The 20103-nt window shown below is 40.4% G+C and overlaps 1 protein-coding gene across 1 annotated transcript; it reads right to left on the reverse strand.

The window, feature by feature from the left end:
* Positions 1–18582, reverse strand: canx (calnexin). The gene is made up of 15 exons (XM_084353349.1): positions 18502–18582; positions 11822–12058; positions 10811–10884; positions 9608–9666; positions 9290–9431; positions 9119–9200; positions 8772–8964; positions 8459–8648; positions 8046–8159; positions 7793–7949; positions 7475–7690; positions 5964–6083; positions 5260–5392; positions 5080–5174; positions 1–3794 (listed from the first exon to the last, which is right to left on the reverse strand). The coding sequence occupies exons 2-15, from the start codon at positions 12053–12055 to the stop codon at positions 3735–3737; spliced, it is 1869 nt and encodes a 622-aa protein (XP_084209475.1). The 5' UTR covers positions 12056–12058; positions 18502–18582; the 3' UTR covers positions 1–3734.
* Between the last annotated feature and the right edge of the window lie 1521 nt (positions 18583–20103).

Below are 20103 nucleotides of genomic sequence, written 5' to 3' on the forward strand. Positions count from 1 at the left end.
TCAGTTTCCATTTGGCCTTTTTTATTCATCAAAACAAATGTTGACTGCTCGTCCACACACACGTCAGGCTCCATCATCACAGTATTTCTATTCAAAGCTGGACCTTCCTGTGGTGTGTCAGCAGGTCCATCTCTCTACAGAGTGTGTACATCAGAAACAGGCTGGGCCAACAGTTTAGTTTAGTTCAAACACATTTTCAACAAAATAAAAAGTACAGAGTTACAGAGTCATGTAAAGTTTCACCAGCAGATACAGTGTTCAGTCTACAGTCTGTTAGCTAGGCAGCTTCAGCCGGACGCGACCGGAGGAAACAAGAAGAATCTGAGGCTAAAAAAGAAAAAGGAGGGAGACGATGAAGAGAACGGCTGAAACGTACATTCTCGACGGGAATGTCACGCTGCTGCTGCTGCTGCTGCTGCTGGAGGCGATTTGTCCTAAAGCATCATAAACTGACACTTTAACTTTAGAGACGACACAGGAGAAAATAAAGACTAAAAGCAGCAGAGCTTACAGCCAAAACCTAACTAGCTCTTGTTTACTCTAAGGGAGGGGGAAAATAAAGGTTAAAGGTCACCTGACATGGAAGCAAGGCCCAATATCTGATCTCACAACAGCCAGAGATACAAACACATCATCAGCTCTGGCTTCACACCCGCCCACCATTTACTAGTCGCCCGCCTGCCAAAAGCTTGCTCATGATTGGTGGGAATCCTGAATTAAATGGACAGAAAACAGACGTCTGACAGAAGAAGTTTAGTCGTTTAACCGTCTGGAACACAGAACACGGACAGAACAGACACATCGACAGTCACCTCATGGACACAAGACGGGACAAATGTTTGTCTTCTTCACACGTTCAGATTCACAACAACAGTTTTACTTCAGAGCTCTCTGAACTGTACACGCTCCTTCAGCCACATCGTCATCTAGTTTCCTCATAATCCTTTAGATGAGAACATGATCGGTAAAAAAAGAACACAGAACTGATAAATTGGCATCTTTACAGGAAAAGTTCATGGAGTTATTTCATGAAATCCTTTTGAGAATTTCACCACCAGCGGAGAGAAAACTGGATATTTTGTCCTGATGGTGCCGTGAGAGGAAAGGTCAGCAGGTCACTAACCAAAATCTGGTTGTTGAGATATTTTGCTCGGGATTCAAGTGTTCAGACAGACAGAGTGAATTCTGGTGACAACAAAACTACTTTAAAGGAGCAATATGTAAGATTTTGAGTGGAAAACATTCAAAGCAAAAACATGTGTAGCATGCTGACGAGCTAACGGCAGCTACAGTTAGCAGCATGCTGTATAATTCTTACATACTGCACCTTTAAGTTATCATCCTTAAGATAGTAGCTCTGGTTGGTTTTGGCGACACCTGGTGGTAACGAAATGACTGACAAAGTGTGTTTACCCTGGCATTAGTTCACGATGCTAATTAATGTATAAAAATGTAATGACCGCAGAAGAAAAAGCGGTAACAGACAGAATCTAAGTTCGGTGTGATATGTTGAGAATGTTGAAGGTTAAAACATTAAATGTCTGAACTGACAGTTTCATCTACGAGCCTTTCTCTGGAGTTTGTTCAGCTGTCGTCACACGACCCAACATCTGTCATGGACGAAGAGAGTTCTGGAGAAAAGCTGGTAAGTGAAACATGAGTTAAGATTATTTTGTCAAAGATTATAAATCAACTTTCACGCTCAAGTGCCGTTTCTTTTAAACATGGGGCTAAACAACATGGCTTCATGTAGGAGAGCGTCTGTGATTGGTGGAGGTGTTGTGGTGCCGCAGGTGGACAGGTGAGAGAGTAAGCGCCTGAGTTTTTCCCTTAGTGCCTTTTTCTTTTCATATGGGGTTGATGAAAGAGGGACTGGATGTCTGTCCACCTGCTGACGTGGTGATTTTAACCTGCCTGGGAGGCTAAACCCGGGGACAAAGATTCTGAAAATAATCTCTGATTGGACGGGAAGAAGTAAGCAGTGATACACGCTGCTGGAATGTTTGTTTGGACTGAAATCTCAAAGAAAAAAAGTCTGAATCATGAGACTAAAACAGGTTTCTGGTGTCAGAAGCTCATCTGCTGCCTGTAACCATCATCACGCTGACTCAACACTTCTGAGAAACGCTGAGTGTGCAGAGCTGGTCCAACAGCATCCACCTCAGTTCCAGGTAACATCACCTGTCACTCACCTTTACCAGCTCTGACACCTTCTCTCCAACCATTTCAGGCTCTGTGGTTCTGAGCTGGGTGACCTCTGACCTTTCCCTGCTGCCATCAGGACAATAAAACAGTTGAAATACCGAGGAGACTTGTTCAGGGGACAAACCATGAGCTTTAGAATAACTAAATAACAAGAAATAAGACATGCAAAAGTAGAAGTTGTGTCTGTTGGAGTGTTCCCGTTAGCATTTTTTAAATATTAGCATGTTGCTAAGTTGTGGGTGACTTTAGGATGCCAGCTAGCTCATGTGTCAAATCTAGAAAGGCTAACATGCCGACTGTTGGTAGGTGAATTAGCTTTTAGCAGGCTAATTAGCTAGGAAGTTACATTAGTTGTTGGCTTTTAGTAGCCTGCTGTTTGTCCATGCAGGATGATAGTAGGCTACTTTATATTGTAGTGCAAGTAGGCATCATGAGCTAATTAGCAGGCTAGAAGACCAATCGGAAACGCTTTTGGTCGGCTACTTCTGACCATTCCAGCCACACAGAAGGCTAATGATTCAACTGTTAGCAGGTGAATTTCACTAACAAGCTAGTTGCTAGCCTAGCAAACAAGACAGTTAATCACATTATTTGCAGGCTTATTAGCAGCTTGATATTAAGCTTATTAGCAAGACTATTGGTTGGTGGTTTCTCTGACAGTTTGTTGAAAAAGTCTGACCACTGTTAGCCTAATTAGCACCCTGACAGTGAGCTACTTAGCAGATGGGTGGTAGCCTTAGCAGGAAGATGGCTACTTCGGATTGCTAGCTATCATAGCTGAATTATGTACTCATCCAGGCTAATTAGCAAAGACTTTTGTTTTCATGTTCTTGACCGTTTGTATGGTTATCCTGACTGTTGTTAGCCTCGTTAGCAGCCTGGTGGTGGGCTATTCAACAAGACTCATGGTAGGTGAATTCTCTGACTATGTGCAGGCTAATCCTAACTGCTCTTAGCTTAATTATGAGGCTAAGTAGCAGCTTGTTAGTAGCCTAAGCAGGATCATGGTAGACTACCTCAGATTGGGTGGTGATAGCCAAAAATCCATCTGTCAGGAGACTAATCAGCAAGTTGCTGAGAGCTAATTAACTGTTGGTAGGGCGGGGCACTTGTTAGCTCAGGGTGGCGCTGGGCGGTGAGCAGTGGGCGGTGCTTCAGACGGGACGGGACGGGACACGTTGATCCCGCGGGTTCGAGTCTGCTCAGGTGTTGTTAAGGAATGATGCAGGAAGTTTTAGTTAATCTCAGTTAAATCTCTTTCATAAACAAAAATCCTTTAAATCAAGCTAACTCAGTCCTGTTCATACTGGAATCATCATCATCATCATCATCATCATCAGGCGTCCATATTGGAGGTCTTGATTAGGTTCCTGTTGGCTTCACTGCTTCAAACGGGTTCCATTCAGGCTTCATCACCTCGGAGCAGAGGAGTAGAGGAGGAGGAGGAGGAGGAGGAGGAGGGGGAGGGGGGTATTTTAGGGTGGGGGTCAGGGTGGAGATGTTGAGGTCAGGGTGTGGATTCAGAGATATCAGTCCCTTCTGACTTTCCTGTTCCTGGGAGATCTCCGCAGAACGTCATCCTCCAACTTCTAGAGACGAAACAAGACAGAAGATGTCACAGCGCTCCCAACCAAACCTCATTCACAAAATGTCCAATTTTGCATTAACATGCACCTCTTCAACCAAATGTACATTCATTTTAATGCACCAGACATGGTTCAAAATGTAATTACGAGCAACTGTGAGTGTAGAAACAGTCATGTAGTTGTGGTTCAAAGTCGCAGATATCAGTAACTTCTATAATATTTCCCACTTAAAAAATCTACTCCCATTAAAAGAAGCTGTACTCTGCACCTTATGTTACTTCTTCACAAACTGCTGTAGATATATAAAAAAGTAAAATATAAACCTTCAACAAAACAATGATGTTTAATTATCTGGTGTGACTGTAGAAATAATAATAAAGCTCCCACATTCGAATACAAGTGTTCTTTAACCTTAAAAATGAATTACACTGGTAATAAGTTACATTAAAACTATTACAAAGAACGTTTAAACCTAGAAAATCATCTACAGTGCAGATACATTCAGTGTGGATCTTCAACAAACAATCATATTGTTCTATACATTTCTGTTCATTATTATTGTAAATAAAAATACATTGTAATGTTATTTCTATTATATTTCTATTTTCTAACATTTTCATCATGTAATATTAAAAATCAATATATTTTCGCAGTTTTGATGTGTTTTAATATGTGACATGATTAGTGTCATCAGTTTTGGTCAAATTAGCTTTGATGTGATTTTTTAAAAATGTATTGTCAAGATTCAATTTGTGTTTTTGTAAAGTGATTTATCTACAGTAAATCTAAAAGCTTTTTTATTTTATTTGATCAAAAGCTTCATCAGATAACTAAAATTAAATGAAATTGTCCAGTCCAGGAATCAGACCAGACTTTAATTTGTACTCACTTTGTTCCTCTACTTCTTATTTCGGTAAACAAATAAATAACTGATTAAGTTTGTATCAAAAATTAAAACAAGATTAGTGACCGAAGTCTTTGTTGAACAAAGCTGCATCTCATCTCATCAGTTTGATTCCATCTGATTTTTCTGACACTTGTCCCATCCTGACATAAAAAACATTCTTATTGACATCAGGCGGTTTTAACCAACTTAAATGAACAAGCTGTTGTAACATCGAGTTAAAAATAACTATTTTGACCACAAAGCTTTCGGAAAAGATCTAAACTGTCTTCATCGCCCCTGTTCTCAGTCCTCTCTCTGTTGTAAAGACAAACAAACAAATTCACCTGAACGCAGCGTCACACTGACATCACACCAACACAGGGAAACAAAACCTGGTCTCACCTCGTCAGCTGTTGCCTCCTTCTCTTCGTCCGCGGTGCCCTCTGCATCCTCTTCCTCTTCAGGATTTTCCTCTCCGTCACTCTTCTCTTCTGCAGCTGAGAGAAAAGGTTTGACGAGTCAGTGACAGACGGCAGAGACAACACAGAGAATAACAGAGTTTTCTGAAGACGTCGTAGTCACCTGGACTGCTCTTCTCTGCTTCTTCAGCCTTCTCTTCCTCTTCCTCCTCCCCCTCCTCTTCCTCCTCCTTCATGTCGGGCTGAGCTTCATCTGTCTTCTTGTATTCTGCTGCCGGTGTCGCTGGAGTCTTCTTCTGCACAACAGACAGGAGAACAGTTCAATTTGACTTCAGATACACAGATTCAGAACCTCTTCAACGACACACGTTGAGCTTAATCTACACAAAAAAGAAATTCTGAAACAATTTGGTCGCACAATAACAGTCGTTCTATCTTATTGTCGGGGTGTGACTGTTGCTGGTGACTAGTGACGTTTCACAAGTGAACACACACAACACAGACTGCTGTTTACGCTACAGCACCAAACAGAACTGCCACTATCAGCAGCACAGAGTAACAAACACATCAGACACGAAGCTAACAGCTAACAGCAGCGTGAGTCACCAGGCCTGAGGAGGTGGTGGACAGGAGTCCGGCTTCCTTTAAGTCTTCCTGTAAGGTGCTGAAACTCAACTGACCCTGAGCTGATCCTGAAGACTTCTGTGGACAGTCACACACAGACACACACACACTGGGACATCAGCTCTGATAACTGGCTGCAGGAGGGCTTGTGTCAGGGTGACATTCAGGACTCACTTCTTTCTGAAGCCACGTCACTGAATTTCCCTCAAAGATCCAGCTAACAGCTAAGTGTGTGTGTGTTACCTTTCCAGTGCAGCAGAAGACGATGATGAGGACGAGCGGTAGAGCCACGGTGAGGACGTAGACGACCCAGAGCCAAGGACGCTCCTGCGCAGCTTCCAACATCTGTGTGGCCAGACTGGGCTGCAAACACACAAACAACAACAACATCATCAATGAGTAAACAACATGTCAGTGATCAGAAACACTCCCCGCCTGGTGAACATCCTCCTGTCACTTCATACACAGGCTGTGACACACTTAATTAAATGTTGTCCTGGTGAATCATGATTATGTAGCAGCAGACGTGTCCCTGAACGCAGCATCTGTGTGGATGAAAGCTGAAACAGTGTCACAGTCTCTGTTGGTTACTGACTGACTCTTATTAATCTTCACAACATCTATTTGTGTCTCACACACAGAGACACCACTTCCTCCAGAGGATTACATCATCACAGAGGTCACTCAGGTTCAAAGTCACATCTCAAAACTCAGGTCTCTGAAGATAAACTGGACCTGAAATATTTAACTAAATGAACTTTATCTGCTGCCACATATTGTGTTTCTTTGTTTCTTTAAATCAAAATTATTCACACTGTCGATGTGTTCATTGATCCTCAGTCTCTAATCTGAGGAGATTTACTGCTTAACTAAAATAAAACTTTTATATATTCATATTACAATTAAAAATAATATTTTCTTTAATTCTCATCGTCCAATTTTAAAATTATTATTATTAGAATGTGATACGAGATGTGTACGAGATGTTTGTGATTCATCTACAGTAAATGTTCTTGTTGGTTCAAACCAGCAACTTTCATTTAGTTTTTCATCTTTAATGTGATTTGTTTACACTTTGTTCTCCTGTTGCATGTTATTGTTTTATCTTTCTGAAATTATTTGAATATTACAGTTTTTAGTATTTGGCTTTTTTGAATAATTGTTTTTGCAGATTCGTTTGTTGTTTTGTTCGGTAAAAACGTTTTTAATAAAAAGTTACTCATCTGTTGATTGTTAGGAGTTTATAGAAAATTACAAATTAAATTTATTTCCACACAAGGATTCAAACCAGCAACCAAGTTGTTTTTTATTTCTTCCTTTAATGTTACTTGTAATACTTCATTCCCTTTTGTTGCCCGTTATATTGTCTTACTTTATTCTAATTTACAGCATTTGATTAGTATCTCTTCACCAGCCCCTTTTATTTTTAAAGTTTTTTGGTTTTGTCTTCTTGGTTCTTATCCACCAATTTCATATGAGGATCTAAATAAAATAATGTGGAGATGTTTATTTACCAAACTGTGGAAAATAAATTTGTGATATAAATAAAAATAAATATTAGCATTTCCTGTGTGTAGCACGTAGATGTTACAGTTGCGAAATCCTGTTGTATCATCAAAATAAAGATAAAACTTTCATCCTCTGTTCCTGCAGAACTTTTGGTACCTTCTGACGCCTCAATCTGAATGTTCAAAACTTTATTTAAAGTCTCCTCAGACAGAACATCACTTCATATCGACCCTCCCCTCACTCACATCAGCGGCGCCCTCTGCAGCCTTCTTCAGCCCCCAGCCATCGTTAGACCAGCGCTCAGCCGTGTTGCGGTCGTCGGTGATGAAGAAGTTGTCGAAGAAGATGTCGGAGGTCATGGACCAGAGCTCGAGCCCCAGGGCGCTGAAGGGAGTCATCTTGAACGGCTGCAGATCCTCGAAGAACGCCGGGTTGGCGATCTTCCTCGGTTTCCAGACGCCCTGACAACACAAACGTGCGTTAAGTTGTTTGCAATCTTTTAATCTCGTTTGTGAAAAGGTCATAATCTGAGTGTCTAAAGAGGGGCGGGGTTAAAAGCTCACCTGGTAGTTGGGGTTGTCGATCATGGGGGGCTTCCACTTGCCCTTGTAGTTGGGGTTGTCGATCATTGGTCGCTTCCAGGTGCCGCAGCCGGGGGCGGTCTCGCAGGCGGGGTTAGGGACCTGAGGAGCCTCCCACTCACCATCCATGTCCTCGTCCCTGATGGACAGGAAGTACACACACAGATGGTTATTAGATGAATGGGGTCATCAGCCAATCACTGAGCTGTGTCTGTGATGTGATGATATAACTCACCAGTCTTCAGGTTTGACGGCGTCGGGGTCTCCGATGTACTCGGGCTCGTCGTCCAGCCAGCCCTCTGGTTTCACTGCATCTTCATCTGGAACCTGAGCGGGAGCGTCCTCGTCCCTGAAGACAGACAGAAATGTTAATGACTGCAGGACGGAACGAGAAGGAAACTGTCAATAATGAAACAACAAATAACCCTACAAATATTCTGTTCATCTGAAATTCATTTACTTCAGTTATTTTGAGGTACTTTAATTGTGTAATTTATTGTGTCTTGTGTAGAAGAGAAGCTTCAATCATGAACATAATCCAAACTCAGGTCTCTTTCAGGAGCTTTCACCATATGATCTTCATCAAGTGGTAAACTAGTAAGTGACATCCCGACTCAATGTCCAGAAATAACTTTCATGTGTACTGACCAGTCTTCGGGCTTGGTGGCGGCAGGGTCCTGGATCTTGGGCCTCTCGTCCCAGTCCTCTGGCTTCTGGTCGTCGGGGTCCTCGATCTCAGCGGCGGGGTTCACAGGGGGCGTCATGTCCGTCAGCAGGCTGCCACTGTTCACCACCGTCTGATCCACCAGCACCTCGAACGTGTTGTCAGGGTTCACCACTGGGGGGCGAAACAGACGACTTATACGCCTGATCTGCCATTCATGTGTGTCTTACCCAGTGTATACAGTGTGTGTGTGTGTGTGTGTGTGTGTGTGTGTGTGTGTGTGTGTGTGTGTCTTACCCAATGTGTACAGGTGTGTCTTCTTGTCAGTGTAGTACGTCCTCAGGTCAGCGTCGGGTTTCTTGGCGTGTTTCTCTTCGTACTCTCCAGTTTTGGGGTTTTTGTGTCTGAAGATGAAGTGTAGTTTGTAATCTTCTCCACATTTGTCGGGTCCGAACATGATGGTGTATGGAGTTTTATCCACAAACTGGTCCTGAACAAACACACACAGTTTAGGGAGAGCTGGCCGAGAATGGCAGCAACACAGAGTTAACACAATCATTTAAAGAAAAACACACTAAAATAATCAGATAAAACATTTGCACACAGACAACCTGGACTCAATGGATTTCAGGAGTCAGACTAACCAGGTCGATATCAGGAGTCTGAGACAGCAGCTTGACGTAGGCGCCGCCACAGTCGATACCTAACTGGAAGTTCACCTCGTACCTGAACACAGAAAGAAGCACGAGACTGATGAACGAGTCTGTCAGACCACCAGCAAGGAGACGTGAAGTGAGGGGGAAAGGAGTTCTTACTGGATGATCAGGGGCTTTGTGTCGAAGGTGAAAGGTCGCAGCAGCTGGGCGGAGATGGCGTGATGTTTGGCTCGAGATTTCAGGACCAGACCTTTATCTCCGGGGAGCTTACTGTCCTTCATCTCCTCCACGGCCCATTTACCTGTTCAGAACGACATCATCATCATCATCATCTACATGGACCTGACGACAACTACAGCCAGGAAAGTGATACGACTACCTGAATCAAATCAGGAGTTTGTCTAAGTTTGTTTATTTTAGGACATCTCAGCTGATCAGCTTCACTCAAACAGTTTGACGATGTTGTTGTGTACCTACCATCATACTTTGCGATGTCTTCATCAGCATCCTCCTTCTTAGCGCTGGACACCACCCACCTGAAACCAACACACAGGAAGATTAGTTACACACACACACACACACACACACACACCTGACCAAAGACCCAGACATGTTTAAAAATGTCAACTAGTGTTTCATCCTCAAATGTCCCAAAGATATTGGGGGTTTGCAGTCACAGAGGAGGGAAGACACCAGAAAATAAGAGAATTTACAACAAAAATGACACATACAGATCGATCGCCTATCAAAGTGGTTGGCGAGTAATAGTTGTGAAGGAACCGATTCATTGCTGCAGCTATGATAGAGGAGAAGATTAGAATAAGAATTAGTTTGATATGTCGACCACAAATCTAAACACTTAATTTGGAGCCTATAAAAAAAACAGCCTTGGGTCTCGCTCTTATTATCTGCCATCGCTGCTGGTAAGAGCAAAATGCATGATGGGAAACTTCATGAGCATCTTTGATAAAACAGAAGGAACAAAATTATTTGTGGTCTGAAGTTGGAACAGCTTCCAAGTGAAAGTCCAATTTAAGACCAGGATTGCTTTTGCTCCTCGGGCTGTGACTGATGAGAACAACCTCCTCATTTCTCCTCTGTCCTCCTGCCCTTGACCCAGACATCAAACTCGGCGCTCCACAGTGAAGGAGCTCCCAAAATGCTGCTCGAGGAGAGAGGACGCGTACCGGAGGAGCTATGAGTGAGGATGCACAGTTGTATCCTCTGCCAAGTTTGTGTGATGTAAAAGAGGCGACACACAGCTGGAATATACAATCTGTGGTGGAAGCTGAGCCCCAGAATGTGATTCTTTGTATTATTAAGTTATATTAGTTATTTTAAATGCTCAAACTTTCTTCCCTTCACCGTTTGTGCAGCGACTTGTATTTAAATGACATTTCACCTTGAAATGATTTATGTCACATTGTGGACTGAATTTAAAGTAAATATCCAGGTTGTAAGGAGCTGACAGAGATCATAAGAAACAACAGACAGATGATGCAGATGTGTCACATTTAACCGACATTGCTTTAAAATGCGGCTCCAAATGCTCGTTGCCTCGACTCCTCTCTCCTTGTGTCTCGAGAGAGGTCTTAGGGAGGGACTAAGACGTGAGGAGAGGAGGCGAGGAGGTATAAACTGAGAAACGAGAAAAGGAGCATGTGTGAGTAATGTGCTCACCCGTCAAGTGTCCCCCGATCAAAAGACTCAGCAATGAAATGTTCCCCCATTGGCTCTGGAGCTTTGTAGGTCACCTGGATTCAAAGAAGAAAGTGTTGGTGAAGTTAAACACAACAGAACATTTATTCTGTTCCTGACCTCCGTCCTCACTGTAGGATTATCATGATTGACCTACGAGTCAAGATTCTAGTTGGTATGTTGATTTTTGCATTTGTTTTTTTATTGAAAAGAAAAATATAAAAATGATGATGTGATCTTTGCTCCGTCTGTACCAAACAATCATCAAGATCCAGATTTGCAGCTCTTCAGTACTTCATTATAATATTACAGAAAATACTTCTGGTCTGAAAGGATTTAAATAATGTAGTTAACCTCAAGTTAACAGGTATTAAAGAGAGAAGTGCCCTCTTGTTCTTCTGCCAACCATTTTCTCTTTGTACTTTCTATAACTTTGTTTTTAGAAAAATTACAAATCAATTATTTACTATTAAAGTTTAAGTTCTGCGTCTAATCAAGAAATGATATAGATAAATTTAAGTTTCAGGAAGACAAACAGAGAAACAGATTAAATTGACCTCCGGCTGAAGTGTGTTGTGTTTTCAGTTGCTTCCAGTGTGAATGCAGGTCAGTAGATCAGCAGGTCAGCTCACTGTGTTCTTATCAAATTGACCTCCTGATTGGACCGTTAATGAGTAACACACACTTCCTGTGAAACATTTAACGTCCTCCTTGTTGTTTAAATGAAATGTCATGAAGTTAGAGAAGATTCGTATTTTATATTTTCATGGAGAGCAGCACTCCAAAGTTAGTTTTATTGATACAGCCCCGTGTGACGCCCTCTGTTCTCTACAACTCTGTCATAAACTAAATCTGTTGTTGCATATAAATAACTAAGATGATTTTTTTTGCATGGTAAGAAAGGAATAATGACTTTGTGATGAATATTGGATACAAAGATCAGAATCTGTGCATCTACCCAACAACAACTTTTCTCACAGAGTAGAAGATTACCTTTGGTACAGGAGGAGTTTTAGGAGCAGATGAAGCTTCATCCTGCACATCTCCGTCCAGATCCTCCATCTCCTCCTCCTCAGCTCCTGCCAGACCCAGATCCAGCTCGTCCTCCACGTCCATGTCGTCACCAAGACTGTCCTCAACCAGGTCCTCAGCCCGAGATAGCGGGGCTACACTGAGGCAGAGGAGGCCTGCTGCCAGAAGAACGAACAACCCGACCCTCTGATCCATAGTCTGCACAGAGGAGGAGGTGAGAGTGAGCACATCTGGTCCAGCTGTTTGGATTCTGGCTTGTTTTTTGTCTCAGCAGGACTCTAACCTGCTGATATCATGCTACAATGATCCTGTTTATTCAGGTCCTACATACTCTAGGTCTTTGAGCTGTCATGACGTCCATCTTTACATAAATGAGAGGCTGAAACATGATCAGAATTCACATGAACGGCTGAGTGCTGATCATATGACCATCCCAGCGTGCACTGCTATTACAGCGAGGATTCTGATGTCCATGTTTTTCTACAACATTTTCCACACTTTGATCAGTTTTAAACTCAGATATCAGCAGTGAATGTTGTCACACTGCTAAAGATGTTGGTGCATGACTGGTGGAGGATCTCAACGGACGCACAAGATACAAACTGATTTGTAAAGACGTTATTTACACCTTTTTTACAGCTGGAATCTTCACTGTAGCCGCTAAGCTAAAAGTGTTAGCATCGACCTCACGTCGAGGGTGTAAATATAATTATTTCAGATCAGGTTGTGATCTCTTCTCTCCTGCAGACTGATCACAGCAGACGAGCTGTATGGAGACATCTGATGTTTTAAATCAAGTCTCCAGCTACTTCAGTTGTTTAGCAGAATGCTGCAACTCTGTTTTACTGTGAAGCTCCAGAAATGTTTTGTGGACTACGAGACTTCACCTGACTTTATATCAACATGGAGGGAGGAGATGATGACTGAGTTTTACTTTTTGGGTGAACTGTTCCTTTATTGTCAAATCTAATGTCTTGTGTTCTGGCTCCACTGCCCTATCAATAGTTTACCAAACCATGTATTGAGGTATATTCTATCAAATATAAGTTTAGTCTAAATTTTTGCCCCATTACACCAACAGATCATATCTTCTGAATAACCCGAATATTTTCCTCTAAAGTCTTAATAACCTCAACTCTCTTATTCTGATTATAAGAGACTGTGACAGTTTTATTTTTGTTAGATTTAAAACAACTGCATTTTTCCTGATTTTAAACAAAAAACCCCCCACAAATGAAGAACAAATCACAGATGAATGAGTATCAGAGCAGCAGGAAGTCCACATGTTGATTCATGTTTGACAACTGTTCACATCCCTGCTGGATTTTAACGCTCCGCTAACTCTCCCAGGATTATTTGTCTATAGCCGCGACACACAAACTGTGCATTGTGTCCGCCATCATTAACACACACACACAGCAGGCTGTTAACCTGTGTCACCCTGGCACCCATCCATCGCCATGGTGACCAGGCAGCACCCACAGGACACTCAGCCTCAGCTCCGTTAACCTTAATGAGATTACACCCGGCGGGATTACTGCAGCACCCCAGAGCGCACACACATGGGTAATTTACTGTTCACATAAACACTGTGGAGAATGGAGGTTATTTATCTCTCACACACACACACACACACACACACACACACACACACACACACACACACACACACACACACACACACACACACACACACACACACACACACACACACACACACACACACACACACACACACACACACACACACACACACAGTGGGGGTTGGTAGTATGCAGATTTATTCACATCTTGCCGTCTCACACAGACTTGCTGTATTTAAACTTAAACACAATAGAAAATTTCAGGGCCTACAACAATAAATATTATTTTTTGTCAACTGAAAGTCCATTTCAACAATAATAATACAAATATACAAATTAAGCACAACGTCATCAGCTGATATATATAAGAAATGTTTTCAAGAGATTAAAATGCAGTCAAAGATTCTTAGGACGTAAAATCCCTAAATTCCCAGTGCAGTTTATTATTTTAGCGCACCAAGTTATTGATATACTGTATAACCATAACATAACATAAATACCTTTTTGATAAGCACATTTAAGGGATCCTTCCAAAAAAAAAAAAAGAGTTGATGTGTTTATCAATTATAACAGCAGATGCTGATATCGATATGTATAAACATTATAATATAATTTACATTTTTTGACATACCATATTGACTGTCTACAAAATGAGGATTTTTCAAGTCTAAGACGAGAATTTAAATGTTCTGCATGTAGAGTTTCTAAATTTCTGTTGTAAAAAAGTTTCTGTAATGAAATCCTAAAGGGTCAAACCTAAACAAAAATATTTTCAACTTCTCTTTAACTGTAAAATATACCAATTTGATTTGTTTTATGGTGAAACATTTAAATAGTATCAGGAGCTGTGATCATGTGTGTGTGGATGCTCTCCATCCTTTCTTTACTGCGTCACCTGACGAACACACAATGGGATGTGGGACTAATCACAAATTAACCTATAAAACAACATTAGATAAGATCTGGCAGATAAATGTCATCTGTTGATGTGTAAAAGACAATAAAACCAGCTCTCTGCTCTTCAGCGTGTTAACCTGCCGCTACTCATCTCACTCAGCAGACTGCCAGGCTAATAATCAGATTAACGGGATTAGCATGCCTGGCTAACAGCCCAGCAGCACAGTGATGAGTGTGACCACCACCAACACTAGCTGTTAGCTTAGCATCAAAGCCATCTGACTAGTGCCCACATGGCATTTGAAGGATTTAGCTGCAGGGTGAAAATCTTCAGAGAAATAATATTTCCTTTCCTTTAAAAATTGAACTTCTATTAGCAGCCGTGACAGGACATTAACCCTTCACTACTTTCTGCCATGTGACGCATCGGCAACCTGCCCGGGTGCTACATTTTGTCTTATTGTGAAGTGAATTGGCTGAATTAAGCATCAAAACACCATCACTGCTCAGTACTCAAGTCTTTAAACACGTCAGTACAAGTCAGTTTTCACAACAGTTGTCTTTAATGTTTGTTGAAGCTTAAAGGATCAGTCTGATGTTATTTTAGGTTATTTGCATTGTCAACAAATCTCAGGTTCAGACACTGTGGCTCTCAGCTCCACATTGGTTCCTCCTGAAGATGTAAATCTCACAAATATATAATTTAAGGCTCAACTGAGGGCATAAATTGAATTATTTGGACCAATACTGTAATTAAATTGGCATTATTCTTAATAAGTTACACTCTGGAGGCTTTTATTTGCAGTCCACACAAGATCAGTTGTTGAGAATTCAAGAATTTGTTGGGAACTATTATCAGCGGTGGATTAATCCACATTTGGTGCTCTGGTGAGTATCTGTGACAGCAGGATGCTGTGTGATACAGAGAAGGAGCAATGAGACGACGGTCTTCCTCCATCCTGCAGGAGTAAAGAGCTTTTCGAGGGTCTCTGATTGGCTGATAGCAGCGTCTCTTAATCAGTTGAGAGAAAGCAGCTGAAGTTGCTGTTCTCCACCCAGTCTGACAGTCAGTTAATCTGATATTAGAGTCAGTTTAGCCTGCAGGACATCTGCTGCTGCTCTGATTCACTGTCTGATAACCACACTGCTTTCTAACAGAGTTTGATCAGGAAACACAGAGCCGTCTGGAGAATGACCGGAATATGTTGTTTAACATCACTATAAGACTATATTCTTGTTATCAAATACATCTGTAGGCTACTCCTTGGATACTCCGATCGATCTATGAGATGTTATTAGGCTCAGAGTCCAAAATGACGTCTTCAAGTGTCTTAATATGTCTGGGAACCGTCTAAACCCCAAGATATCAGATTTACTGGAATATAAAACGATAAAAGCAAGAAAATCTTCACATTTCAGAAGCTGTAACAAACATTACATTTCAAATTTAATCTAAAACACCTCATTTTTAGTAACGTGACAATATTAAGTTAGTAACGCAAGAAATAAATCCATTATCAATCATTTTACTTAGTTGACATCTTACTAAGAGCAGAAGTTTTATTAACAAAATAACACTTAATTCATTCATTCTTTTCTGGGCATAAACAGGATTTAAAGACATTTCAAATAATGTACGAGTATTGTGACCAGCTGCTCTTCATTAAACAGCGGAATGAGCCTTTATCAGCCTGCATCAGTGAACTGAGCAGCAGACAGACAGGACCGACAGGTTACTGTTTAAACTGAAATAAACACTGGGGAGTCGTTTTCATATAGAAAGTGAATGACTGACTGTGTTTCTACTAATCTGTCACTCATCTGTGCCTGTATCACATCTTACAACCAACAATGAGCTTTAAAAACTGTTTTCACCTGCAAATACTGTTGTTTGAATAAATGTAACAAATGTCTGTCAAAGAGGATGTTAAATCTTCTTCTCTTCCTGAATATATAAATAAAATGTGAGTTATTGTGAAGTCAGAACACAGTTCTTGACACTGATATTTTGTTATTAAAAACTATCTATAATATAAAAATGATATGAACAGAATGTCTTTGTTGTCGTAAGTTATTCATACCGTTTAAATTTTGAGACTGATTTTCTAAACACAAATTGCAGAATGCTTATTTATGATTTCATGCTTTACTGATAATCATTCAGCAAGATTGATCAATGTTCTGAGCATTATTATCACATTAAATGAGATCAGAAGTGACCAAACCTGCAGATCTACATTCAGATTTTAGCCGACTCTCAGCTGTAGCAGCAACGTGACTACATTTGTGGATTCATTTGGTGTCAGTGTATCGACTGCAGTTGAAATGGCTTGATATCAAAGGACGGGTTCACTTAATAAATCAAAATTCATCTCCTCACCCCTTGGATTACACCAGGCGAGCTGTACGGTGGCGTTTTTTTTTTTTTTTTGTTGTTTTTAACAACAAATTGATTTTAAAAAGATGTTATTCTCTGACCCTTGATACATGCCAGTAGCAAACCCACTTTTATCTTAGCCACTAAAGTGAAGCTTTCAGCTTGAAAAAGGGTGTAAATAACATATTTTCAAATCAGTTTGAGCAATTTTAAATGACCATTTGCATGTGTTGCTATTTAGTATCTAAATTTTCACTCTGCTGCTCAACTGGCCAGTCAGCTTGAGCAGAAAATTGTGACCTCTGTAAATTGGAGGAGATTAAATACAGAGTCAGTTTCTGTCTGACTGACTTCAGATCAGAGCGGGTGGCGGTCAGACACGACGCACTGAACCCTGAGAGAAACCAGCGGGTTGAACCGGTCGGACTGCTTCACCTGAGAGAAGAACATGTATCAACCCATATGTGGACCCCACTTTCTAACACATAAACCAGTATCTGACTTAAATGATTTGCAGCTTTCCTCCGTTTCTCACAACTTCACATGTTGGTGTAGCTCGAGACACTTTGAATAACTGCCAGTGTTAAAGTGGGACTGAATGATGAAGTGAAACTAAATGTGAAACTTGTGATGGGCATTTGACATTATTTCAACAATTCATTTCAAAAAGACAAAATGTTTTTGACCCTCCTGTTGAAGATGGTATGTATTTAAGGAGTTGACTACAAGTCACATCTTTAATACCACAATTTGAGCAAGCAAGAATCTCATTTATTAAGTATGTTTTTGTTTCAACTATTCATTCATTAAAGAAAACACTAGTAAAGAGGAAAATATGAAAGCATAAAAAAATTTAGATTGTGGTGGACGTTTTTGTAACATTAAAAGTGAATGATTGATCAGATAACTAATTGACAGGTTGCCGGTAATCAATCATTGCAGCATCTTACACTTGGCAACTGAAGAATGGGATCTCTTACCATTTTAAATAAAGTTTTCCCTATTTGAACAACATGACGGATTGTAAATAATGGTTAACTGTAAGCACATAACTCTTCAGCCTTTAATATTTGGCATCATCAGAAATAAAAGGATCAATAATACCATTTTAAATAAAGTTGTGTGTGTTTGAACAGCATCTCAGGTTGTGAAACGTTGGTTTGTAAACGCTGGAGCGTCTTGAGGATGCTAACGTTAGCCCTTACGCACACACTCATTCATTCATTAGTTTTTAACAGCATCCCCTTAACGTCGCTTTGTCTGAACATTTCAACCGACATTTATGTTCTTTATCAATTCATTTATCTCTCCCAAGTGTCCCCGTAGGAAGAACCTCTCTCCGGTTGAGACAGCTAACGTTAGCTTAGCTTAGCTGCGATGCTGCTTACGAAACAACTGTCAGTGCAGGAGCCGAGCCAAGAAAACTTCAGCTGTCTTCTGACAGACACGAGCAGACTTTGATTCACCTGGAGAGAAGTAGTCTCACTGGAATATGAAGCGAAATGTAATAATGATGTATGTGCCAATTAAACGATAGTAAAGGCCATCGCATGAGGCTAACTGGCTAGCTGAATTCACCTGTAGTTAATTAGCCTCAGTTAGCCACTCAGCTCAATGCTAACAGCACGCTGGAAACACGGAGCTTTATTTTTAACGGCTAAAACCCGCCATTATCTGAATAATTAGTGTTCAGATTTTATAAATAAACGGACATTTCTCAGAAAACGTCCCACTCCCGCTGTGTTGCCCGTTTAAAAGTGACATTTATCGGTCTCTTTACTCACCTCCGGCTCGCTGATGTGACCGCCTGGGAACTACTGAGGAGGGTCACGTGGGATATCGGAGGGCAGAAACCGCCTTCCCCCGTCGCTGATTGGTTATCGAGAGCGAACGTTTGACGTTTCCTGTCAACTGTCAACAGCTGATTGGTCGAAGGAGAATCTCAGTCGAAGTGGACAGTGCCCGCCCCCCCCGGAGCTGAACCTCGTGGACAGCCATGATTGGTCCAGCTGTCACAGGAAGTGTGCGGTGATTGGGTGTAGTGCGGCTGATGAAAAGACTGAGATTGAGAAGGATTTTACTAGAATCCATCAGACAGAGTGAAGCTGTAAACACATTAAACTGATTAATATCATGATTATTAAAACAATTAACACTCTTCTTATTTAAAATCTTTGTTTATGAACTTAGTATTTACAAGAAAGGAAATAAATCATAATATTCAAGTAGTAAACAAAGTACTTATTTAAAGCACTACCTTATTCTATGAAAATGTCCTATTTTCACTCATCTATATTTCTGATGAATCTGCTGTTATTTTTACTTCACTATATATCTGCTGACTCGCTGACTTGTTATTGGTCAAATATACAAAACGCTCAACCATCTCCAACAGTAAAATCCTGCTTCTACATTAATGCATGAGTCATAATCACTTAATGACCCATATTTAAAAGTAGTCACAGGGGACATTTTACTGCATTGAGTACCTTTAAATACTATGGTAGGTATGTCACAATACTGAGATATTCACAATAACCATGATATTAAAATATGAAATATTGATATTGTGTTAATAATACATGTGTGCTTCTATGTTGTGAATAATACAGTGAAGATGTTCGGCCTTCTGCATCTTTTTTTTTTAGTTAATCTGGTTCACTAGTGACTGAGTAGCTGATAGTTATATTTTTTTGGTAGACTTTTTTTTTTTTTTTTTTACAGTTCTGGTCATTTATTTGACAGAAAAAGAGACAAAACACACAGTAAACTTAATTAAAGATAGATCTGAGTGCCAGCATTTTTTTTTCCTTGGTCACAATAATCATGTAGTGAAAATCTGGTATTGTGACAGCAATACTTTAAGTAAATATTCCAAATACTTCTTAGTTTTACTTCAGGAACATTGTCAATGCCTGATTTGTACTTCACACGGTATTTTTAGTACTCTTGCTTGAGTAAATCTGAATTCATGTTCTGAAGCTGACAATACTTCTATATTTTTAACATTGTCCTTTTACTACATGAAGCTGACAATATACTGTACTTTTACTACTGATACTTATAATGTACTTTTACTTAACTAAGACTTTTCATGCAGTATTTTTACTTGTCACAGGGTCCCTTTTTTATATTATATTATAATTTCTATTTATTATATTTGCACTTTGACCTCAATGAAAGATCTGACAACTTCTTCTGATCATGTCACTCTCAGGATTATGTCCTTGAGTATGAATGTATTTAATTCCCAAGTTAGAATGTAAACGTCTTTTTTTCATTAATATGTGAGCGAAGCAGATCACGTGACATTATTGTATTTTGTTAAAATATTAAAATATTTGAATATATATATACATTTATCTGAAAGCAGCCAGTCACATGTG

Source organism: Pagrus pagrus (assembly GCF_965226575.1).
Source record: "Pagrus pagrus genome assembly, chromosome: 5".
NCBI classification, from domain to species: Eukaryota; Metazoa; Chordata; class Actinopteri; order Spariformes; family Sparidae; genus Pagrus; species Pagrus pagrus.

Bases quoted from the DNA above. Each gene is read 5' to 3' on its own strand.
- canx (XM_084353349.1), bottom strand. From the start codon at position 12,055: ATGGATCAGAGGGTCGGGTTGTTCGTTCTTCTGGCAGCAGGCCTCCTC. The intron at 7,950-8,045 runs GTGAGTTATATC...CCTGTCCATCAG, and splicing joins GCCGTCAAACCTGAAGACTG to GGACGAGGACATGGATGGTG. The intron at 3,795-5,079 runs GTGAGACCAGGT...TTTCGTCTCTAG, and splicing joins AGGAGGCAACAGCTGACGAG to AAGTTGGAGGATGACGTTCT.